General features: G+C 41.9%; 1 protein-coding gene across 2 annotated transcripts in view; it reads left to right on the plus strand.

The window, feature by feature from the left end:
* The window catches only part of PLXDC2 (plexin domain containing 2), a 696,519-nt gene that overhangs the window by 242,288 nt on the left and 431,452 nt on the right, over positions 1 to 22,779 (plus strand). For both annotated transcript variants that reach the window (XM_089693732.1, XM_089693733.1), the window contains one exon: positions 449 to 645. In XM_089693732.1, the coding sequence (XP_089549858.1) occupies positions 449 to 645 (197 nt within the window). The remainder of the gene's footprint in view (positions 1 to 448; positions 646 to 22,779) is intronic.

Raw genomic sequence — 22,779 nt, forward strand, 5'->3', positions numbered from 1 at the left:
GAGGTTATTGGGCTTCTCTTGAAAAAAGCAACTTTCTCTGAAGATGCCTGCTATCCATCCATCCATCAGAAGACAATTTAACATCTTTAGCAAAGTCCCAGATACATTCTAGTTAGACCTTATATTGGAAGAACATGTTAAACAAAGGTTCAGCGATCACAAGGTACCAGTAGATATATACTTTTTTTTTCTGGCAAATCCCAGAAGCCTTATGTTTTCAGTATGCAAATAGCGGCTTACTAAAAGTAGTAGCAGAGAAATGCCCCCTTTTTTTCTATGTGGTAATGCCTAGGATTAAGGCTCCTAACATACTGAGACTCCAGTATTACATGATGGGATGTAGGTGTGACTCTGAATTTCAGGGATGTAGGTGTAACTCTGAATTTCAGGAATTTCATCAAATTACACTTTTTGCCTATATCAATCTTCTTTGTGTTTTTATTTTTAGACTCATCTTATTTCATCAGTCCGCCCATATCCAGAGTGGATGAAAGTGTTTCCGTGGACTTGCACCTATCCAGGCACAGATGGAGGAGGCATTCCGTGGACACAAATCGTCCCAGCACTGCTCATGACTTTTTTGAAGCTGCTGGTCTTTCAGATTTGTTTATGGATGAAGGAAATGATAATGGAACAGATATTGAGGTACAATATATACTTTTCAGTTGTGAGAAAAGTATTTTTTTTTTATATAATAATTCCCCAAGACACCAAAGAAACTATTCACTCTATGGACATAATTTTATTGCCTGGTTAAATATACTTACATTTAAGGTGCTATACCTTCGCAACAATGCAACAAATACAATCCCTAAAATTTAAACTCACCCAGTTTCGTATCCATCCAGTTCTTTTGAATATACTTGATATTATATTGTTACATGTCCTACCATCTCCAAGACAGGAATGGGTAAAACTAATGATTTCTTTTTTCCCCAAAATGTCAGCACAAATTAGGAAATTTGGGTGAACTTTCAACATTTTGGCAAACTTCATAGGCCTCAGTAGGGAACCCAAAATTAAAGTGTATGTCAAGCCCAATTCTTTTTTTCTAGTTTGGGTAGAGTGGGGAAGTATTAGAAGTTCTTTTGGTATTTACTGCTATCCAAGGCTTCGTTGGAGAGATTTGCTAGTATAGCAACCTAACTAGTCACTTTTAGATGCAAAACAAAAGGAGATCATTAACTCAGGGAACAGGGAGATAGGGTAAGGGTGCAGACCACTCAAGGACCAGCAGAGTCCAGAAATGGGAAACAAAAGTCCTCACAGATGAAGAACTTTTACACCGACCTGGCATTCTGTGATTGTAGCTCCTGACTGTGAAACACTTATCGCTTCAGCTGCCAACACCCTGTGGAGAAGACACTGTACTCCAGTGAGGTCCAAGCTTCCTGGCCCCTCAAGACATCTGGCATTTCTCCATGGCTCCTCAACCACCAGGTTACGCTAGCTAAGCCTCAAACTCAGTTGTTTGTTCAGTCAAATGGTCATCCTCTCAGGCAACGGGCCTAGGAGGATTCAGCAGCCAAACACATCTCTCCCCTAAGCAGGAGCCCCAGGTAAGAATTGAAAGTCATAGGTTGCTATACTAGTAAATCTCTCCAACGAAGCCTTGGATAGCAGTAAATACCAAAAGAACTTCTAATACTTCCCCACTCTACCCAAACTAGAAAAAAAGAATTGGGCTTGACATACACTTTAATTTTGGATTCCCTACTGAGGCCTATGAAGTTTGCCAAAATGTTGAAAGTTCACCCAAATTTCCTAATTTGTGCTGACATTTTGGGGAAAAAAGAAATCATTAGTTTTACCCATTCCTGTCTTGGAGATGCACACATTGTTCCACTATTGCCTTAGGACTGCACCTCCAGTCTTTGGGGATCAGGGGGTGAAACATTTCATTTTCTTCACTGCTATCAAGGGTTTCACCAAACAGAAAATCTGGGAAAATCTACAACAGGGACACAAATATAAAAATCTAACAGGGGCTTTCACCTTCTGCTACTAAGGCTTTTTAATGTCCTTCCGTATTACTGTTGGAGAGCTCCCCTAACTACCTGTCCGTAAAATGTTGTCAGCAGGACAGATCCTCCAGTCATTATAATAATGGTACTAGTTCTTCAATTACCATGAAAGCAGCACTTTTCCCCTCATCAGATCAATCCGTAACCATGGGAAGGACGCCAATCACAGATGGCTCTGTTAACAGAGATTTGGTACCAAACCCTCCCTTGCAACGGCATTGGTACAGATGGAACAGCCATCTCATATAAGCTTTTTTACACACAGTCAGGCAAGCTCCAGTCTAACAAGAAATTGTTCTTTGTCAGAGGTGCTTCCACTAGAAGGATGCTTCTTACATGAAAAGTTGTGCATCCACGAGTTCCTGTGGTGGAAACCAATAGCTACGTGAATTTTAAATCACTCGCAAGCCAAAAACCATTGAACCTGAATAAACCTTTCCTTGACCATGCACACTTAATTAAACATCCGTCAGAGAAGGAGCTATGTTTTTTCTAAAGGAGTGCATATCAGTGAACTCAGTGCAGAGATCCCGCCAACAGAATTACCAAGAAATCTTAGAAATTGTTAGATAGTTTAGTGCTCCATCATCTACCAAACACTGAAACATTAGTTTTGAGTTGACTGACTATTCAACTGTTATTTTTACTCTAACAATAAATTTCAAAGGCACACACTGATATGATAGCTGTGTACTTACATTTTTAACTTGCAAGAAAACAGGGCTTAGTTGGAATTAGCAGCAGAGATATTAGAAACACGGTAATGACATTTGGGGAGATCCATGGTGAGTTTTGCTGTGTTTGTTGTTCTTGTGGTTTTGTCAAAGTGCTCGGCAGTTTAGCAAAACTGAGAAATGTCACACACAAACTCAAATAGCCATGGGATTGTTTGAAAGGGCTCTGGTGCTTTTAGAATATTTTTTCTTTTTCATTACTGTAATGCTAATTTTTAGAGCAATGTCCATTTGACATTTAGTGAATAGTGTCCATTTCAAGTACTGTTTAGTGGTGGGTGGTCACCTGAGTCAGCCAACTGCTTACCTTTTAGCCTCTGTTCACACATATGCGCGGTGAAATCACTCAGTATTCTAGTGTAATTCAGGCATGCTTTTTTGATTGAATGCCATAGCGTTTGCACTGCTATTTTAGTACAGGTGCGATGTTGAAGCTGTCTAGTCCGTGGAAATTTAATGTGCACAGAGAGAGTCTCTCTCGCTCTCCCCCTCTCCCTGGAACTGCCTTTGCTGGTGGCACTGCGATCCTTTGACTATGCGTATTAAATTGTGGTAGTCACCAACAAGTGGCTCTAAAGGGTATCATCAATCACCACCTGAGCCCAGCTGCTCAGCACCTAATAAATGCTATCCAGTCTCTTATCCTGTGCCATAGCATTCTGACTGTTCTCCTGCCATGATATGCCACATTAGTCTGGCCTTCTTTCATCTTATCTATACCCATTACCTTTCAGATCCTGTACAGTTGCCTGTCTCCTCTTGTATTACCCTCGTATTTTTTTTTTCATAGTAGTTCAATTTTACTTACTATTTCATTATGTGGCAACCATGTGTGTTCATTATGTGTCAACCAATTGTTTGTGTTTACTAAATACCAATAAACACATACTGTATACATAAAACACATACCCCTATTGGGTTATACCAATCCTGACATGGCAATATGGGTTTCTTTTATATCATGTTTTTTTACACAGTGTGTATGAGGTTTAACAATTTCATTCCTGGAATAGACTGTGGGGGGAAAAAAAAGGGCTGGTTACCTATACACTAGCGGCTGTTGTCACCTTCAAAGTAGCCCCTTTTGAAGCAACACACTTTTCTAGATGACTGTGTCACTGCCAAAAACATTCCTGGAATTCACTTTCTGGAACACTGCACAGTATCTTTGTTGCAGCGTACTGGATGTCATCAAATCTGTGTCCTTTTAAGGCATTTTATACTTTTGGAAACAAAAGTTGCAGTTTGCTATGTCAGGGGAATAAGGTGGTTAGTCTAGTTTTGAAATGGATTTCTGGGCCAGGAATCCATGAACAGTCATGAAAACCTAACGTATAATGTGCAGGAGCATTATCATGGTGGAGAATGCACTTGTTATGCCAGAGTTCCGGTCTTTTCCTCTAAACAGATTCCCATAACCTTTTTTATTTTCCACATTTGCATCTGTTCTTTGCGTTTTTGACTGTCTACTTCTTGCATCATCGTGGACATCTCCCCCTCCCTCCTATGCCATTGAAAAATACTTGATTTCTACGTGGAATGTTACTGTAATAGAGCTAAAGTTTCATTTACACTTTTGCCAATTTTCACACAAAATGTTATGGTTATCTGCTGCTCGAGATTGTGCAAATTAGAGCATGTCATTCCAGGGATTAAATTTTCACACCCCATGCGCATATATATATATATACTCTATATTGCCAAAAGTATTGGGACACCTGCCTTTACAAACACATGAACTTTAATGGCATACCAGTCTTAGTGTTAAATATGGAGTTGACCCACCCTTTGCAGCTATAACAGATTGAACTCTTCTGGGAAGGCTGTCCACAAGGTTTAGGAGTGTGTCTATGGGAATGTTTGACCATTCTTACAGAAATGCATTTGTTGGATGAGAAGGCCTGGTTCGCAGTCTCTGCTCTAATTCATCCCAAAGATGTTCTATCAGGATCAGGTGCAGGCCAGTCAAGTTCCTCCATCCCAAACTCACTGAACCATTTCTTTATGGATCTTGTTTTGTGCACTGGTGCGCAGTCATGTTGGAACAGGAAGGGGCCACCCCCAAACTGTTCCCACAAAGTTGGGAGCATGAAATTGTCCAAATTCTCTTGGTATGCTGACGCCTTAAGAGTTCCCTTAACTGGAACTAGGGGACCAAGACCAACCTTTAAAAAACAACTCCAAACCATAATCCCCCCTCCACCAAACTTTACACTTGGCACAATGCAGTCAGGTAAGTACCGTTCTCCTGGCAACCGCCAAACTCAGACATGTCCATTGGATTGCCAGACAGAGAACCGTGATTCATCACTCCAGAGAACACGTCTCCACTGTTCTAGAGTCCAGTGGCGGTGTGCTTTACACCACTGCATCCGACGCTTTGCATTGCACTTGGTGATGTAAGGCTTGAATGCAGCTGCTCGGCCATGAACACCCATTCCATGAAGCTCTCTATGCACTGTTGTTGTGCTAATCTGAAGGCCACATGAGGTTTAGAGGTCTTTAGCTATTGACTCTGCAGACAGTTGGTGACTTCTGTGCTCTGTGCGCTTCAGCATGCACTGACCCCGCTCTGTCATTTTACATGGCCTACCACTTGGTGGCTGAGTTGCTGTTGTCCCCAGTTGCTTCCATTTTGTTATAATACCACTAGAAGTGGACTGTGGATTATTTAGTAGCAAGGAAATTTTACAAATAGGCTTTTTGCACAGGTGGCAACCTATCACGGTACCACGCTTGAATTCACTGAGCTCCTGAGAGTGACCCATTGTTTCACAAATGTTTTTAGAAGCAGTCTGCATGCCTAGGTGCTTGATTTTATACACCTGTGGCCATGGAGGTGATTGGAACACCTGAATCCAATGATTTGGAGGGGTGTCACAAAACTTTTGGCAATATAGTGTATATCAGGGGCAGACTGACAACTCATGGGGCCCCCAGGCAATAGGGGATCATGGGGCCCCTGTGTCCTTGCCCAAACTCAAAAAAGCCTATGAAAAAGGTACCAGGGGCATCTCATGGGGCCCCCTGCTGACCCCGGGCCCTCGGGCAGTGCCCGAGTTTCCAGATGGTCAGTCCGTCCCTGGTGTATATACACATGTATATATGAAAGAATGAGAATTTTGCACAGTATATAGGCTCGTATTTACTATTTTTGTCTATAGAGGGTATTATAAGCTACTGTTTGTATGTTTACCAGGCTACCCTTAACTGCTTTGCAAAAAAAAAAGGCCTGATGCAAACCTTAGTACCTCACCTCAGTCTACACCCTCTCTCCTTGCTCGTTGCAGAGTTTCAGTTGTAAAGTGACAAATCTCAAAAGCTACTGCTCTGCTATCTCTATAGTAAACCCAAATTAGGGTCATGGAGCGATCCTGTTTTACATTTACAGTATATTTGTAAAATAAAATGTTTTTTTCATAACATAAACCAGTTAACACCATATCATTGGCCAAAATCATTATAATTTTTCTTAATCTCATTATCCGCTCAAGTGCTATATTATTGAAGATGGCACCCCTAGCAGGCTTTTAGACATGAACAGTCACAGCAGAAGTCAGCAAAGGAAAAAGGGGGATAAGGAAATCCTGTTTGTAAGTGCAATATTGTTGTCATGGTTGCAAAAGAAATGAGAAATTGGATTTTTTTTTTGGCAGTGAAAGAAAACTATGGCTTGGTTTTTCAATTGCTGATTGAAATGTAAAAGTCATTTTAATAACTATACTGCAAAATAAATTGTGCAGCAGATATATGTATTTTCTTTTCTTACAAAGGCAGAGATTTCCTTGAAGTAGACATGATTCCTATAATGCCTTTTTTTCTCTGGCTTCTCTTGGCCGAAGCTAGAATATTTCTTTTGTTGGAGTTACAGACAATTGGTTTTAGTAGTATGGGAAACTGATGAATCTGCAATGTTACTTCTGAGAATTTGTTGGGGAGAGTTTCAGCAAATTTGTAATAAACTATCATCCCTTCATATTTAATCTAAGCGCTCTATGAACCTGGGAGACAATTATAATTGTTCAGCTCAACTGCTGGGAAGGGAATGCCAGTCACTGATTGTTCACTGCACTGCCATTTCTGATCACATTATGTGCTTCTCCTTAGATACCTAGCATTGGTCAAACATATAAAAGAGATTTTTATATCTTTATCACATAAAACTGGATGCTGATTTCTTCTTGTGACTTATCAAGACATTTTCACTTATCTTTTTTGTCTTTATGTGTTAGAGACCTGCATCTAATTAGGTTCTGCCAGATCCATGGGTACTGTATGGGTCCCACCAAGGGCGGACTGACAACTTATGGGGCCCCCCGGGCAATAGGGGATCATGTGTCCTCACCCACACTCAAACCACACCCAAAAAAGCCTATGAAAGGTACCAGGGGCATCTCATGGGGCCCCCTACTGATCCCGGGCCCTCGGGCAGTGCCCGAGTTCCCAAATGGTTAGTCCGCCCCTGGGTCCCACATCTAATACAGGCAGTTCAGGAAAGGACAAAATAACAGCTCATCAGTTTATAACTAGAAAAAAGATATATATGGGAGGTTTAATTCACTGCAAGTGCAATTCAGTTACCATCATCCATGTTTTTGAGCACTTGCTTTTGGAATATAAATATAAGTAGAGGTCTCTGTTGTCTACAACAGCAAACCACATATTAAAATGGCTGTAAACCTCAGACATGAAATATGAACAAAGCATATCCCTCTATAGTGTGTACTTTATCTCTATCTAGTGCAGGGATAGGCAACTTTGAGAGGTGGAGATCTATCTGAACAACATGAAAAAGATCAAACATCACCGGGGTTCAGCACCATTTTAAAAAAAAAACTAACTAGCAAGGCCTAACTAAATAGCAAGGAAAATGTAGAAAAATATACTAAAACAAATGTCACTGTAAAAATACAAACTTAGCCTACCTTAAAAATGGACATTGTCACTCAGTAGGGCAGTGGATGGTGTCAGTAGGGCAGAGGTTGTTGTTGGTCAGTAGAGCAGTGGATAGTGTCAGCAGAGCAGTGGATGGTGTCAGTCAGTAGGGCAGTGGATGGTGCCAGTAGGTTAGAGGTTGTTGTCAGTCAGTAGAGCAGTGGATGATGTCAGTCAGCAGGGTAGTGGATTGTTTCAGTAGGACAGAGGTTGGTGTCAGTCAGTAGAGCAGTGAATGGAGTCAGTAGGGCAGTAGACAGCATCAGTAGGACAGAGGATGGTGTCAGTAGGGCACTGGATGGTGTCAGTAGTTTTTTAATTTTACATTTGTTTTCTTTAATATTTGTCACCATATTTTTAGAAGCTCTGTTGAAAGGGAAGCACTTAGGGGAAGGGCCAGGCAGCAGAAAAAAGGAGGAACAAGGACAGGAGGGCCAGCATAAGGCTGCATAGACAGCTGCCTTAGGGCACCAAGGTGGGGGGAGGCAGAAAAATCCCAATCCCCAGACATTTGCTTGGAATTCAGATTTTTAAATGAACTGTCCATGGGAGGGAAGGGGGGGGGGGAGAGGACACTGCTGGTGTGGGGGTGAAATGGGACTAGATTTCACTGCTATAGGGGAAAGGGGGGTAGAGGACATTGCTGTGGGGGCAGGGAAGGGGGCCAGAGGTTACTGCTATGGGGGAAAGGGGGGACAGAGGGGGGGTGATATGAGGAGAGCTAGAGGACACTGCTATGAAGGTGGCAATGCCCATAGCAGTTTCCTCTGCACACCTCTCCCCCTCAGTAGTGTCCTCTGCCACCACCGTCCCCCATAACAGTGACCTCTGGCCCCCTTCCTCTACCCAGCAATGTCTTCTGCCCCTCCTTTCCCCCAGCCTCCTCTGCTGCTCCTGTCGTCCTCAGTGCACAGCAGAGAGAGGAAGGCAGCATGGCTCAGGATGGAGGAGGAGCTGACCAAATGAACTTTTCATATTAACAAGCTGATAATTGGTTGCTAGGACTGACCTGGCAACCAATCACCTGTGGGTTAATATGAAAAGTTAATTTGGTCAGCTCCTCCTCCCGCCCTCCGTTCTGAGCCGTGCTGCCTTCCTCTCTCTGCTGTGCACTGAGGATAACAGGAGCAGCGGAGGAGGCTGGGGGAAAGGGAGGGACCGGCAACTAAAAGGCAGGAGTTGGCAGTGTAAGTAATTGTTTGCGGTCTGCCCATGGTCGAAAAAGGTAGACCACGATCAAAGGGTTGCTGACCCCGATCTAGTGTAGTTTCTGTCTGCTGCCCCTTTCCTCTACTATCTGCATGAGTTGCATCTGACAAGTCTTCCTAACACCAAGAGAAAAATGGTGACAGGGGAGGGACCTCCAGCAGATTGACAGTCTCAGCTCTGTCCCTGTGAGCTGTGTGTGTGGGGTGTGTGTCTCTTCCCACCAATCACCTCTCAGTGCTCCCATCACTGAGCCCTGCGGAGTGTAATGTCAGCTCTCCACCCCCTTTTTTTCTGACAGCTCAGACAAGCTTCATAAATTCTGGACTTAGAAAGGATGTAGACACGAGAACACTATAGATAAACAGGTACAACTTATGTAGGAGGGTTTTTTAATCTCTATGTATCGCCTGAGGCCAGTCGCTTCCCTGGGTATATGTAAGGGCTTACAACCACTTTAGGGAGCCTCTGCAAGCCCTGAGCAAAGAGACTGTGTTGTAAATGTATGTATGTCAAAGTCTCAGGAGCCAATTCAGGGCAAAGTCACAGAGCCTGTGTAAAGTCCACCCCATAACCATTTTATGGCCACCAAACTACTCAAGAAGGCTGGTGTCGAAGCTCAGGGGTAGTGAAGATGTCCCACAATTGGCCAGTGATGATCTTTCCTCCCTTGGTTGGCCTGAATTTTTGAAGTGGCAACCACAGAGGAAGGAATGAAGGGAGAGCACTGGAAAGGTGAGTATAAAGTGGTTGGGGAAGGAGAGAAGACTGTTAAAAGCAAAGTAACTATCCCTGGATATCGCCTTACCCCCTGACTTTATATAGTAATATTTACTGGTGTTTCTTTAAATGTGTGAACGTGGACACTTAGGAATCTCTACTAACACAGCTCTTACTTTTCTTCTCTTTATGCCCGAAGGAACAGAATTCATCTCTGAAAATATAAATCTACAGCTCACTAACTATGAGCACAGCAGCCTAATGTACCCTCTTGCTATGCGTTCCAGACCCACGTGAACGCTTTTACTCTCATTATTAGTAACCTGCTGTGACAATCCCGTATCACTGACCGTCTAATTGTCAGTCTGTTGTTGTGACCTATTTTCTGAAGGCTCCACTAGAACATTGTGGCAAATTGCCTCCGATATTACACAATTAGACATTTCATTTCAATTCCAACTATAAAAACTGCATTTCCTTTAGGATAACTTCAACGATCAGAGTCCAATTAAAAGTTTCAAGCTCTGCGGCACCTAATAATAGCAGAAATAAAATGCATACAAGGGTCATTTGTCACTCAGAAACACATGGACGCAGAATGTCTGGTTTTGTCCTCATTTTTGTAGATAGAATACGTCGCTGCGGATTGCTATTATTTCCATGTTGATACATGTATTTTATATTGTTTGGCCAAAGACAGAAAGCGACACATTTGATAGACTTTAAAAAAAATTTGGTTTAAAGGCTAAAAATATGCTGTTGTTTTCATCCTCTTTGTATGAACCGTGTGATAAGTAAATCCTTGAAGGACACATTCCAAATTAATTTAAATATATATAATGAAAGTGTGAATGTGAAAATGTATAAATATCTTATTTATAGATAGAAATATAATATTGAATGACCCATCAGGAGCTGAGGAGTGAATGGCACACTTCTCAATCCTCTACTATGGGTGCGCGATCTAGCTCCTGGGCTCACCTGTCACTTGTAGCAGCATCTATGAACAGATGACAAGCTTCATCTCTATCCTTTATGTCCATAATCAGGACCTCTTAGTTTCCAATGTCCATAAACAGGTGGTGGGTCTTCCCTTACCCCTCTTCAAACATCCATGGGGACATCATCCATAATTACCACATGGAGGGACTTTTTTGGAAACAAATCCCTTGGTCTCTTGTTACTTCCTCATTTGTCACTATTTTTGGTCTAATGTATTGACTGCTATAAATGTCTATTATTCAAGCAAACAAGCTTATACTACCCTAAAATGTTCAGCCAACCTTTAAATTATTGCCTAATTATTTATTTTGGAGAACAAGTATGAAGCATCTTATACTTTCCTTCCCTTTAATACCAAGATGCTCCTTTTTTTACCCCCGAAGTAGGGAGAAGCAATGTTCTAAATTTCAAGTTGATCCTAGTCAGAGCTTTCACAGGGTGGAGAACTCTTTCCTCTTCCCCATGTGATGACATTGGTGCCTAAATGGCCATTTGCCAAGATCAAGTCCTGTCACATGGGTGGAAGATGAGTTGCTTGATCCACTATACCCATAATTACTGGGTATTTGTTTGTGCCCCCTGGCAGTAAAAGGATCAGTGGGATAGTGAAGGGAAGGCAAGTATACATGGAAGGGGGGTTGGGGTAAGCATTAGTGTGTTGCTTTGCCTTGCAAGAGCAAAGCATAGGTTAGCTTTAAAGGTGATCCAAAGTGAACTAATCAGCACTTTCTGTGGACAAGCCCCAGAATGGTGGAAACATGCTTGCTGCACAGTGGTATTGGATGTTCTGAACAAATACTGTATAATTATCTTTTCATTGAATACTATTGAATGTATTAATTACTTCATTTTGGATTACTTACCTGGATACATGTGCAAGGTGTTTGTTTTCTGTTGGATATGCTATACACAAAGTACATTACACCCTACCTCTCCTAGTCTTCCCTTACATAACTACTGTATGTTATATGAGTTAGAAGGCTGACCGCAAAAAAATGGAACCAAGTTTACTTTTGATCGTGAAGTGGTACATAATCTAGTACGTAATCTTGAGGTTTTTGACACGTTTCCATCTTGAGTTCCAGTGAATCTAGAATGGTAAGAAAGGATCCTAATAAGTATATCCATGATGCTGCAAACATGCACACTGAAGAAAAAAGTTAAAGGGTGTGCAATTTCTACTTTAGAGGCAGCCATAATGGACCACAAATTTTCTAGCTCATTGGACCCCACCACTCGACTGCTGTCTCCAAATGGCTGGAATAGATGTTCTGGATCTAGTGGTCCCAAAGACACGATAAACACTGACCTTCACAAAATAAATGGAGGGGCTGCATGACTGAAGAATAGTCCCGAGAAAGAGTAACTGTAAGTGTAAACGTTAGTTCTTACCTGATTGGAGAGCAAGAGTCAGGTGGAAGGAAGGAGCCACAGGGGTAGGAGCTGCAGGGGCTGCTAGGTGTGCTTTCTGGAAGGTCAGCAAGGGAGGAAAGTTGTACTATGCACCCACCCCTGTGAATGTTTTTGCAATTGTCTTGTAGTTGTCACAGAATTTTTCTGATTAGGTGATCTTTGGGGGTCTGTGAAAAGAAGTGAGATAGCTACAAAGTGGAGAGCCTATATGGTGGTATGGTGCAAGTCAGTTGGTGTCAGTTGTTTTAAAGGGGACTTGGTTCCCTGAAAATCAACTATAGTCAATTCTGGAGCTGTTCTTGAGCTGGTGGAGCGCAGCTGGGGACAAGGGTGCATTAATAAAGCTGTTTTGACTAGTGGACACCAAAGACCCACTTCTCTAACCAACAGTTGTTGTGCTGTTTGTTACTTGGAACTGTTAATTGTTCTTTGTGGTAAATAAAGGATCCATGTCATACAGTCAGAGTGCAGTTTGGGGTTCTTCATCAGGGAGACGGCTATTAAGGAATCCATCAGTCAAGAGAGGACTGAATAAAAAATAAATAACTAAATAAAATAAGCGAAGGGCTGACATGACTAAGTAAGCAGGGAAACAGGCAGATAGAGGGTTAACAGCTTATCAGGAGATGTGAGGTTATGTACCAGGATTTAGAAGGTTTAGGAGGGGCTTTGATGTGGTCTAGGTGGGATTTAGGAGAACTCCAAACAGTTTGAACCCAACGAAGAAAAAGAAAATTCCCACCCTCCAACCAGATTTTTGGATTTGTTTTCATCAGTGGTCATAGCGGTGTGGTGGTTGGGATCTTCAGAGGCCTTCTAAATTAACAGTGATATTGCATAGTGAGATCCCATCTATGGTATGGGTGTCCTCTGTAAAGATCCAGTTAATGGTGGATTAACTGGGAATTTGGAACATGGAGATATCTTTGGAGAATGTGGAGAGTTGGGATCGCCCTCAGCTCGGTGTGTTTCAGCTGGAGGCCCTTAAGTGGTTACGCAAATACAAAAACAAATTTTGGTTCTTTAGTGCCTTCAAAGATCAGCAACCTTGATTATCATGGTTATTATTATGTTTCTGTTTAAATGAATGTTTTTGTATTGAATATTTGTTGGTAACTGGCCACTACAGTCAATTTTCACTCCAAATTGGTGTTGGTCTAACTATTCTAGAACTTTTGGTAAAGAGGTTATAACAGTTGCAACAACAGGTTGTAACAGTTGTTACAGTGTTTGGTGGTTGATATCTGCTTTACCCTAGTCATGAAATACAGTGACATATCCAACCTATATGCTGGAGCAGCAAAACTAGCGGTCCAACAACTGAAGACACCAACAACTGAAGAGGGAGGACAACAGAGGGAAGAAAGAGAGCGTGATTAATAGTCTGTGGCAATCTTTTCTAGAGCATTGGAAAAACAAATACATGTTACAATTTTGGGCAGCACAACCTATCTGCCTGAAGTTGCTGTTTTATACAAAGAATTGCTGGTGGTTTGAAGTGGTCATACACTACAGAACATCACAAACATTTAAATGTTCATTGGAAGTTAACATGATAGATGAGGAAAACTGATGTACCTAAAATCTTCAAATAAAGGTGATGTTATATAACCATAGACAGCTGCTAGAATACAGCTGTTCCTACAGATACGCACAACAGCACGGCAGGAATGGTAGAGAGAGTGATGAATAGAATAATGTAGACAGCATTTGAGGTTTACTTCTGTCAGTTGGTGAAGCATATTGATGCAAACAGAAAGCAGTGTTTGAATTCTGAATTGGCTCTTATAGAACAGCGTACGCTCAAGCCGATCACAAATGCCTTTATATGTGAATCAAAGGCGCAAAGAATTGTGATAGGAGGAGGAAGAGAATGTGTGCTATAGGGGAGGCCTTTAGTAGTCAATTGTGCCACTAAAATTGCCAGTGCTTAATCACTAAGAACAGCAATCAATGGCTAAACAGGTGGAACAAGTAGATCCCCATGGAGTAGGCTACACAAGCAGCATGTAGTAGCAATCAACCTTAAACAAGGTTTAATAAGACACTGCCACCTTATCCATTACCGGCAAGGTGAGTGTCTTTTTTTTTTAATGCCTCCCATTAACCACGAAGACCTTTTGCACAATGAGTATTTAGCCCCGATGCATGAGGCTCTGGTGTTTAGATGCAGGTAGAAGGTACAGTTGCACCAAACAGCTTCACTGCTGAAAGCCTGTAAGGCTCCATGACTAGTGTAGAAGAGATGTGCTAGCTAAGACCATAGCAAATAAACCACCCCCAACCCGACACTCTTGAAATACCCCTTCCCCTCAGCTCTCCATAAACCAATAAATGAGACCAAACACTGTTGGAGTAAAATGGCCTTCACGGCCTTTTATTAACAACTTAAATCACAAAACATTCCTTAAAACAGAAAACATACAGGATAAGTTGTTGGTCTACGAAGGACCAAACAATATTGATATCCCCCTGTGGAACCTTAGTCATGATATTCATAGTAGGCCTCCAGTTGCAATGCACCGACTTGGAGACAAAACACACCTTCTGCAGTGTAGAACCTCCACCTTCCAGCTAAACCTCGGTTAACTGGAATGCACCCGGGCAAACCACACCACAGATGAGTCCCAACCATACGCTTTCGCTTAAAATAATTTGCCGCCTCCAAAGATCAACAACCGCCCCCAAGTTTCTTCTTCAGCTGCAATTCCAGCACTGGATCGTCCGACCCCCCCCACCACTCCCCAAAATTGCCGAAGATCCCACCCCGTACTACCCATCACCAATCAGGTAACCTTCATGTTTTTTGACCACCCCCCTTTAACTTAACCCATTCCTGTCTTTCTTTCCCCTCTTCACCTAGTCATGTCTGCCCTCCACTATTCTCTTTTCGCTACGGGCACCATTTTCACACCAATGCGTTTTTTAGTGCTTTTTGCAGAAACGCACTACAGTCCATTTACCATGGTTTCCTATGGAACATGTTCACATCTATGCTTTTTTGAGCTGCTGAGTTTTTGGAAAGGGTCAGAGACTTTTTTAAAAGCAAAAAGTAGCGTTTTTGCTACAATATAGTTCAATGGAGAAGCTTCTGAAATGCATGGTAGTGTGTTTTTGTTGCGTTTTGCATTTTGCTTCTGTCCAGCAACAAAAAAAAAATTCCACTTTAACAAAAAAAAAAGAGCAATGCAATATGCTGTAAAAATGTCTGTAGGAAAAATGCAAAACAAACTGCAAAAAGCGCTGGAGAAAGTATCAAATGCAAAATGCATATATGTGAACGGAGCCTAGAAGTCTATGAGAAGCTGGCAGCTGCTGTGGCAGGAGGATGCACCTACAGATACATATGTTTAGGGCAGTATGGGTCCAGGTCTGCGCTCTAAACATTTGTCCCTGGACACACTGCATTAAACATTAGTACCACTCAATGCACCATCCAGACTCAGGTTGTCAGCTATTCATAGACTTTTACAGACTGCCAGCAGCGTGGCTGGTTGATGCACCTGTACCTTTCACCCGCACATAATTGCTGGGTTCTCATGCCCTGGGGCTAAAGGCCCAGTGTGTACGAGGCATAAGGGGTGGAAAGACAGATTCAAATTGAGTTTGATTGTTAAAGGATACGTTCACCTTTTCTTTTTTTTCTAAATTGCAGCCCCCCTATGTACCAATATAGCACCAATGTACATCTTTTTCAGAAATTCCAAAGCTTTCCATTTTTTCTACCCACCTTTATGTCAGTGTCCAAATGGATGTACAAAAAAGCTTTTCCATTAATTCTGCCTTATTTCCTGCAGAGCCGTTAGGTCAGGACAGAGGAAGGAGTTGGCCAACTGACCTCATTCATCTACCCTCCTACCTCCCACCCACTTCCGGGTGCACGAATATTAAATGAAAAGCAATCAATCGGTGATTACTGTTCTCACTAAATATGCAGATATCGATTTGTATTTTTCTACCTAAATGTTACTAAACCCACAACAGTAAAATCAGTCTGTATATGCAGTAAAGCATGCTTGTTATACTCACTGTTGAACCTAAGGGGTTAATCTTCTGCATTGTGTAAAAAGGCTGTTTGATCCTGTCTTCTCTGCCCCTCCTCTTGTTCCAATAGCCACCTGGTAAGACAAACTGAACCCGTAGTCACATGCACATGCTCAGTTGGGTGTGTATTACTAGAGGTTTTTTTTTTCTTGAGAGAGTGCATGTTATCAGCACAGGGCCAATCAGCACTGTCCAGACAGAAGTCAGGGTTTCTGCATCCTCCTAGAGAAAACTCCTCCTACAAGCTTTAACCAGTGCTCTGCTGAAGTCACAAGACTGCTCTAACTGCTGATGAGAAAAGGTATTTAGCAGTTTATATTTACTAAAATAATTGCATTTCCATGTTCTGTGCTTTTTGCAGGAATGCACTACAGTCCATTTAACATAGTTTCATATGGAAAATCTATGCTTTTTTGAGCTGTTGAGTTTTTTGGAAAGGGTCAGGGACTTTTTTAAAAGCAGAAAGCAGGGTTTTTTCAATAATAGAGTTCAATGGAGAAGCTGCTGGAATGCATGGTAGTGCGTATTTGCCACGTTTTTGCAGCGTTTTGCATTTTTATTCTGCCCAGCAACAAAAAAAATTCCACTTTAACAAAAAAAAACTGAACAAAACACTTTTTGTGAAAAGGCCCTGGAGGAGGAGCGAAGCGCGTTGACGCATTTCCAGCTTCGCCGTCCAATACACCATGTCACTTCCGGTGAGTGGAACACCCACGTGCGTCGTTAACCGGGGCGTGGGGGGGGGGCATCTTGCTTGTGGGTGATTCTTGTGCTGTCATCTGTTGCTGACCGTGAGATCTCAGAAATACCCTGGTGATGTGGTGTTTTTGGCTCCATTTGAAACACAATATATGCTGATTATACTTTTTAAGAATGTGAGTGGTTTGGTACTTGGAAATTGATTCTGCCCAAGTATTGCAGTACTTTCATCCCTGGCCATGCGGGATCTCCTGCATGGTAGGGGTTGGGGAAAGACCTGGCAACCTATCCTGTAAAAATAATTGCTAAGAGAATTCATGGAAAAAGTCGCTTACGAGTGATGGTCCATGCAATCGCCAAGGGTCGGATATGACTGAATGGATAGATAGATAGATAGATAGATAGATAGATAGATAGATAGATAATGGATAATGAGATAGATAGATAGATAGATAGATAGATAGATAGATAGATAATGGATGATGAGATAGATAGATAGATAGATAGATAGATAGATAGATAGATAGATAGATTGCAATATTACACTATGTATTTGTTTTTTTCCCTGCATTATTCAAACCTTTTTCATGGAGAGTGGTGTCTGGTGATCCTGGAGGTTGGAGGCTGGCTATATTCCTGTCTGGAGTAGGAGAGATCCAAAAATATCAGGTGACTGGAGGCATATTGACTGGGTCTAGGATCCAATAAAAACCCCCTAAAAGGCGTTTTTTTCACCAATATCTGGTGAGTGCGGTATGGTATTTGAGCACTATTTCGGTGGAAACACGGGTCAAAAGTTTTTTTGGAAAAGGACTTTCATGAATATATTTTTTTATTTTTCACTTTATTGATTTGGAATGGGACTTACTAATTTCTATTTTTTTATATATTTTTTATTATTTATTTAATTTTTCACTGCGGTGTATATTTATTAATTTTTATTATATATTTGCGCTGTTTTGATGTTTTATATATATTTTTTGGTGTTTACACTAATGAGCAACAGCATTTATTTATTTATTTAGCATATAATTTCACGGTTTTGTCGCTGGTGATTTTTGTAAAATAGAATATGCCTGCCTTCCGAAATTCAAATTTTGAATAGAATGTATTTGAACAGAATACAATAGAAGAGAATAGAAAAGAATAGAATAGATTAGAAAAGATTAAAATACTTTACAAAAAATTGTGAGCTCTGCTATGGTGACGTGAGTAGTGATCAACAAAGGCACTGTGAAAATTTTGCTGAAATAGAAATTCCCAATATGGTCACATAACTCTTCATATAAAACACACATGGATTGTGGATTATGGATTGTAACGTTAGAGTTAATATTGAATCCAATAGAATTATTTTCAAATCCGTTCAAAATTTCGAATTCGGTTGAATGGGAATAAACAAAACGAATTCTGAAAAATTAATTTAACTAATCGAATGAAACAAAATTAGTCAAATAACATCGAAACAAAACAATTTTTTTCATTTTGCACATGTCTAATAAGCTGATGGTATGGAGATTGTAGTGGTGTGGTGAGCCCAAATAGAACTACAGAACACCTCCCTCTTTTTCATGCCCATAACACAGAAGTTGGTGGTGGTGGTGGGGGGTGTCTGTATTCCTAAAACACTTCCTGCTAACACCGTTTGTGCACAGTACAACACTGGATTTCTGGCAGGATCAGCCATTTTTCTTTTGCACTTATCGAACAGATATATTCGTTATGTTTAACAGACAAAATGTGAGCAAATAAAAGCAGCTCAATGTTAAGATTTACATACACTTTAAGGCTAGGTTCACACTTATGCAGTTTGCGTTTGATCTGCTTCTGCAGTGCGTTTTGCATTTTTGCACATGCATTTTTGATGCGTTTTACATTTTTTTTACTTGTTGCTGGGCAGATTAGATGCAAAATGCAGCAAAAACTCAGCAAAAGTCCACAACATGCTTTTCTGCAGTGTCTCCATTGAAGTCCATAGAACTAAAAATGCAACATTTTGCTTTTAAAAAAGTCCCTGACCCTTTCCAATAAATGCACTGGATGAAAACGTGGAAATGTGAACCTGTCCCATAGGAAATCATGGTAAATGGACTGCTGTGTGTTTATGCAAAACGCAGCGGAAAACACATAGGTGTGAACCTAGACCGGGTGTCGGCAACCCGCGGCTCCGGAGCCGCATGCGGCTCTTTTTCACCTTTCCTGCGGCTCCGGAGCACACTGCCCACCAGGTGACAGGCAATAGGGTCGGCAAGCCGCGGCTCTTTTAATGTAGATCTTCTGTGTGCCGGGCGCCCGCTGGCAAACATTGGCTGTCAGGATGTAGGCGGGGCAGCCCGGATGTAGGCGGGGCAGCGTGACGAACTCCTCTCCTCTCACAGTCCGCCCTGAAGACCAGAACGGCGCGGGAACCCAGCGAGAGGAACGCGCGGAGCAAAGGTAAGTGAATTCACACAATATGGGGAATGAATTACTATAGGGGGGATGAATTACTACAGGGGGGATGAATTACTACAGGGGGGATGAATTACTATAGGGGGGATGAATTACTATAGGGGGGATGAATTACTATATGGGGGATGAATTACTATAGGGGGGATGAATTACTATAGGGGGGATGAATTACTATAGGGGGGATGAATTACTATGGGGGATGAATTACTATATGGGGGATGAATTACTATATGGGGGATGTATTTTCAGTTTTAAAAATGTTTCTCTCAAAATAAATTTCAATCGTGGTTTTGGCAAGATTTGGCTCAGTCGAAAAAAAAGGTTGCCCACCACTGACCTAAGGCTATGATTGTGATTATGACGATACACTGTGGCCCTGATTAACCCTTTGCTTACTGGGCCCTTAAACCCCCTTCATGACCAGAGCGTTTTTTGCAATATATGCAGTGTCGGATTTGTTTTAAATGTTGCAATGGTTTTGCAGCTCCCAGTCTTTTTTTCCCTCTCGGAAACGGGTCCAAGTGGCTCTTTATGTCTTAAAGGTTGCAGACCCCTGACCTAGACTAAGCTGGGGGTCACACTGATTCCGTGCGGCACATTGCATGTGATTTGCATAGGAACCACACCGCATTCCAAATCACATGTGATTTTTGTGTGGTGCAATTTGAGCCATACATTTTGTATGGCTCAAATCGCACCACATCTGCACCAAAAAGTACAGGACCCTACTGGACGTTTTTAGTCCTCATGCACACTGAATGTTTTTACAGCGGCTATTTTGGCTTTTGATGTTTTTTTTGTACAGCCAGTAAACTCCCCAGCAAGTTATCCTATGTGCCCAAGCACACATAGACTGTAATCAGCGTTTTTCAGCTGGAAAAAACCCCCAGAACTAGAGGATTTCTAGAAGAGTTTTTTAGCTCTAAAAACGCTCTAATGCTGAAAGCATGGTAAATCATGGCAAACCAGCTTTTTTGGAATTTTTTTGACTAAACAAAATAGTAAAAAACGCTAAAAACGCAACCGTGAAAAAAAGCAGAAAAATGTCTCTAAACGCACCAAAACACCACTAAACACTAATGCAAAAAAAGCTAAAAAAAAGCTGAAAAATTCACGTTTTTAACGTGACCAGGGGCAGACTGAGAACTCATGGGGCCCCTGGGCAATAGGGGATCATAGGGCCCCTGTGTCCTTGCCCAAACTCAAAAAAGCCTATGAAAAAGGTACCAGGGGCATCTCATGGGGCCCCCTACTGCTCGAATGGTCAGTCCGCTCCTGGTCACGCCCACTATGCTCAGCCACCCTTCTTCTGATGATCAAAATCAATACATAGAAAACAAATTATTATTATTATTATTTTACAGGATTTATATAGAGGCAGTGCCTGAGTTTCCAAATGGTCAGTCCGCTCCTGAATGTGACTTTACACAGCTAACGTTACTAGCCTTATCAAAACGTCCCGTGTGCATGGAGTACGCACCAGAATCGGATCGCATGGGTATTCACACCGACATGATCCGCTGCACATTGCACAAGTTTTGGGGTGTCGTTAACGTAAAATACACACCCGCAGTGGTTTGTATGAACGGGGTGTGATTGTGATGCGGAAATCGCTCAGAGACCGGTGCGAATTCCGCATCAGTGTGAACCCAAGCTAAATGTTAGCTGACTTTACAGATCTCTGCACAGTTGCAGTGTTTTCTGGATTTGCTTCATGGATTCGACTCGCTCTTCTGCAAGTTTGTAAAATAATTCATTTTCTTTTTTTTCTTCCTTCCTGCATATTACTTTTCTCTCCTGAACCCTTCACGGTATTATACTGCTGCTATTAAATATGCATTGATTTCTGTGTGCGTATCTTGCCCGTGTTTCATCCGAGTGCCTTGTGCAAGCTTTTAACATAAAAGTAAAATGATTACCTCTAATTATGTGAAATCACAACCCTGCCATCAGCAGACGATATGACTGGCAGATGCCATTTATGCTCCAGAACCAGTCTAATCAAGAGTTTAGTGTAAAGGGAAAAGAAAATGAAGGCACAATATTACACTGAAGTACTGAAGATTTACTGCAGTGCTGCAAAGATTAGGCTGTATTCACGCGGTCAGGGGCGGCCGGCCGAGAATCAGGAGATTGTTTTGCTGACGGTTGACACATACAGTGTATGACCCGCAGAGGCTGTCAGATTTGTGTTCTGTACAGATCAATGGCTGGCATCGCCGCTGTTTGCATGCCGGTCTCCGACCCACCCTTGGCACAGACAGTGTGGGGGTTATTCACTAAGCCCGGGTTCACATATATGCAGTGCAGTATATCACATGTGATACGCACAGAAACCGCACCGCATTCCTGTGCAAATCACATGCAATTTGTGTGCAGTGCGATTTGAGTTGTACATTTTGTATGGCTCTAATCGCACTGCACCCGCGCCAAAAATGTGCAGGACCCTTTTGTTGGTCTGCACTAGAATCGGATCGCATGGGTATTCACACCTATGTGACCCAATTCTGCACGCCGCACCGTGTTTTTTGGACCGATGTCGGGGTGTTGTTAACTTAACATACACACCCGCAGGACCTTTTTTTGGGTCCACACTAGAATTGGATTGCATGGGTATTCACCAACACAGCAAACACTTTTCTCCTGTGCTGGGAATGGACTCGGTGGAACCAATATGAACGTTCTGGAATGTGCACCGCTTGCTGTCCTCAACAGACTAGGGTGGTCCAAATTCACTGAATGCAAATGGAAGAACAAAAAGAGGGTGCACCGACCTAGTGCACTATTGTTTAAGAGTATTTATTGAAGAAACAAAGTAAGTATCATACTCACAATGGACATAAAAACACAGGCATGTCACACTGAACAAGATGTTCCATCCAAACAGCATCTGAGTCCATACGATGGAACCCTGGATGACCAACTGGCTAACGCATTGTGAGTATGATACTTTGTTTTTTCAATACTTTTAAACAATAATGCACTAGGTCGGTGCGCCCTCTTTTTGTTCTTCCATTTGCATGGGTATTCACACCTATGCAATCCGATAATGCACATCACACTGCGTTTTGCGGACCGCTTTCGGGGTGTTATTAACTTAACATACACACCCGCAGCGGTTCGCATGAACGGGTGCGATTTTGATGCGGTGCAGAATTCACACAGAAAACGCTACGAATTCTGCATCGCATCAGTGTGAACCAGAGCTGAAAACTGGAAAGTGCAAAATCTGGTGCAGCTCTGCCTAGGCCAGAAAGCAAAAAATGCTGTTTAGTTCATTTTTAATATTCAAAGAAAACTCCCCCATCCGTCTAGGTCTCCATGCATTATTTTGTTGAGAAATCATTAGACTTGCGGTTCGTTTCATTCCACATTGAAATTCGGACGAATTTTCCCTTATTAACCTCTTGCCCTCCAGAGGATTTACCCCCTGTCCTGACCAGGCCATTTTTCACAGTACGGTGCTGCGTTACTTTAACTGACAATTGCGCAGTCATGCAATGCTGCACCCAAATTTAATTTCCTTCTTTTCCTACTAATAGAGCTTTCTT

Source organism: Staurois parvus, unplaced genomic scaffold (assembly GCF_062004578.1).
Source record: "Staurois parvus isolate SC_StPar_1 unplaced genomic scaffold, SC_StPar_1.0 ptg000636l, whole genome shotgun sequence".
Lineage (NCBI taxonomy): Eukaryota > Metazoa > Chordata > Amphibia > Anura > Ranidae > Staurois > Staurois parvus.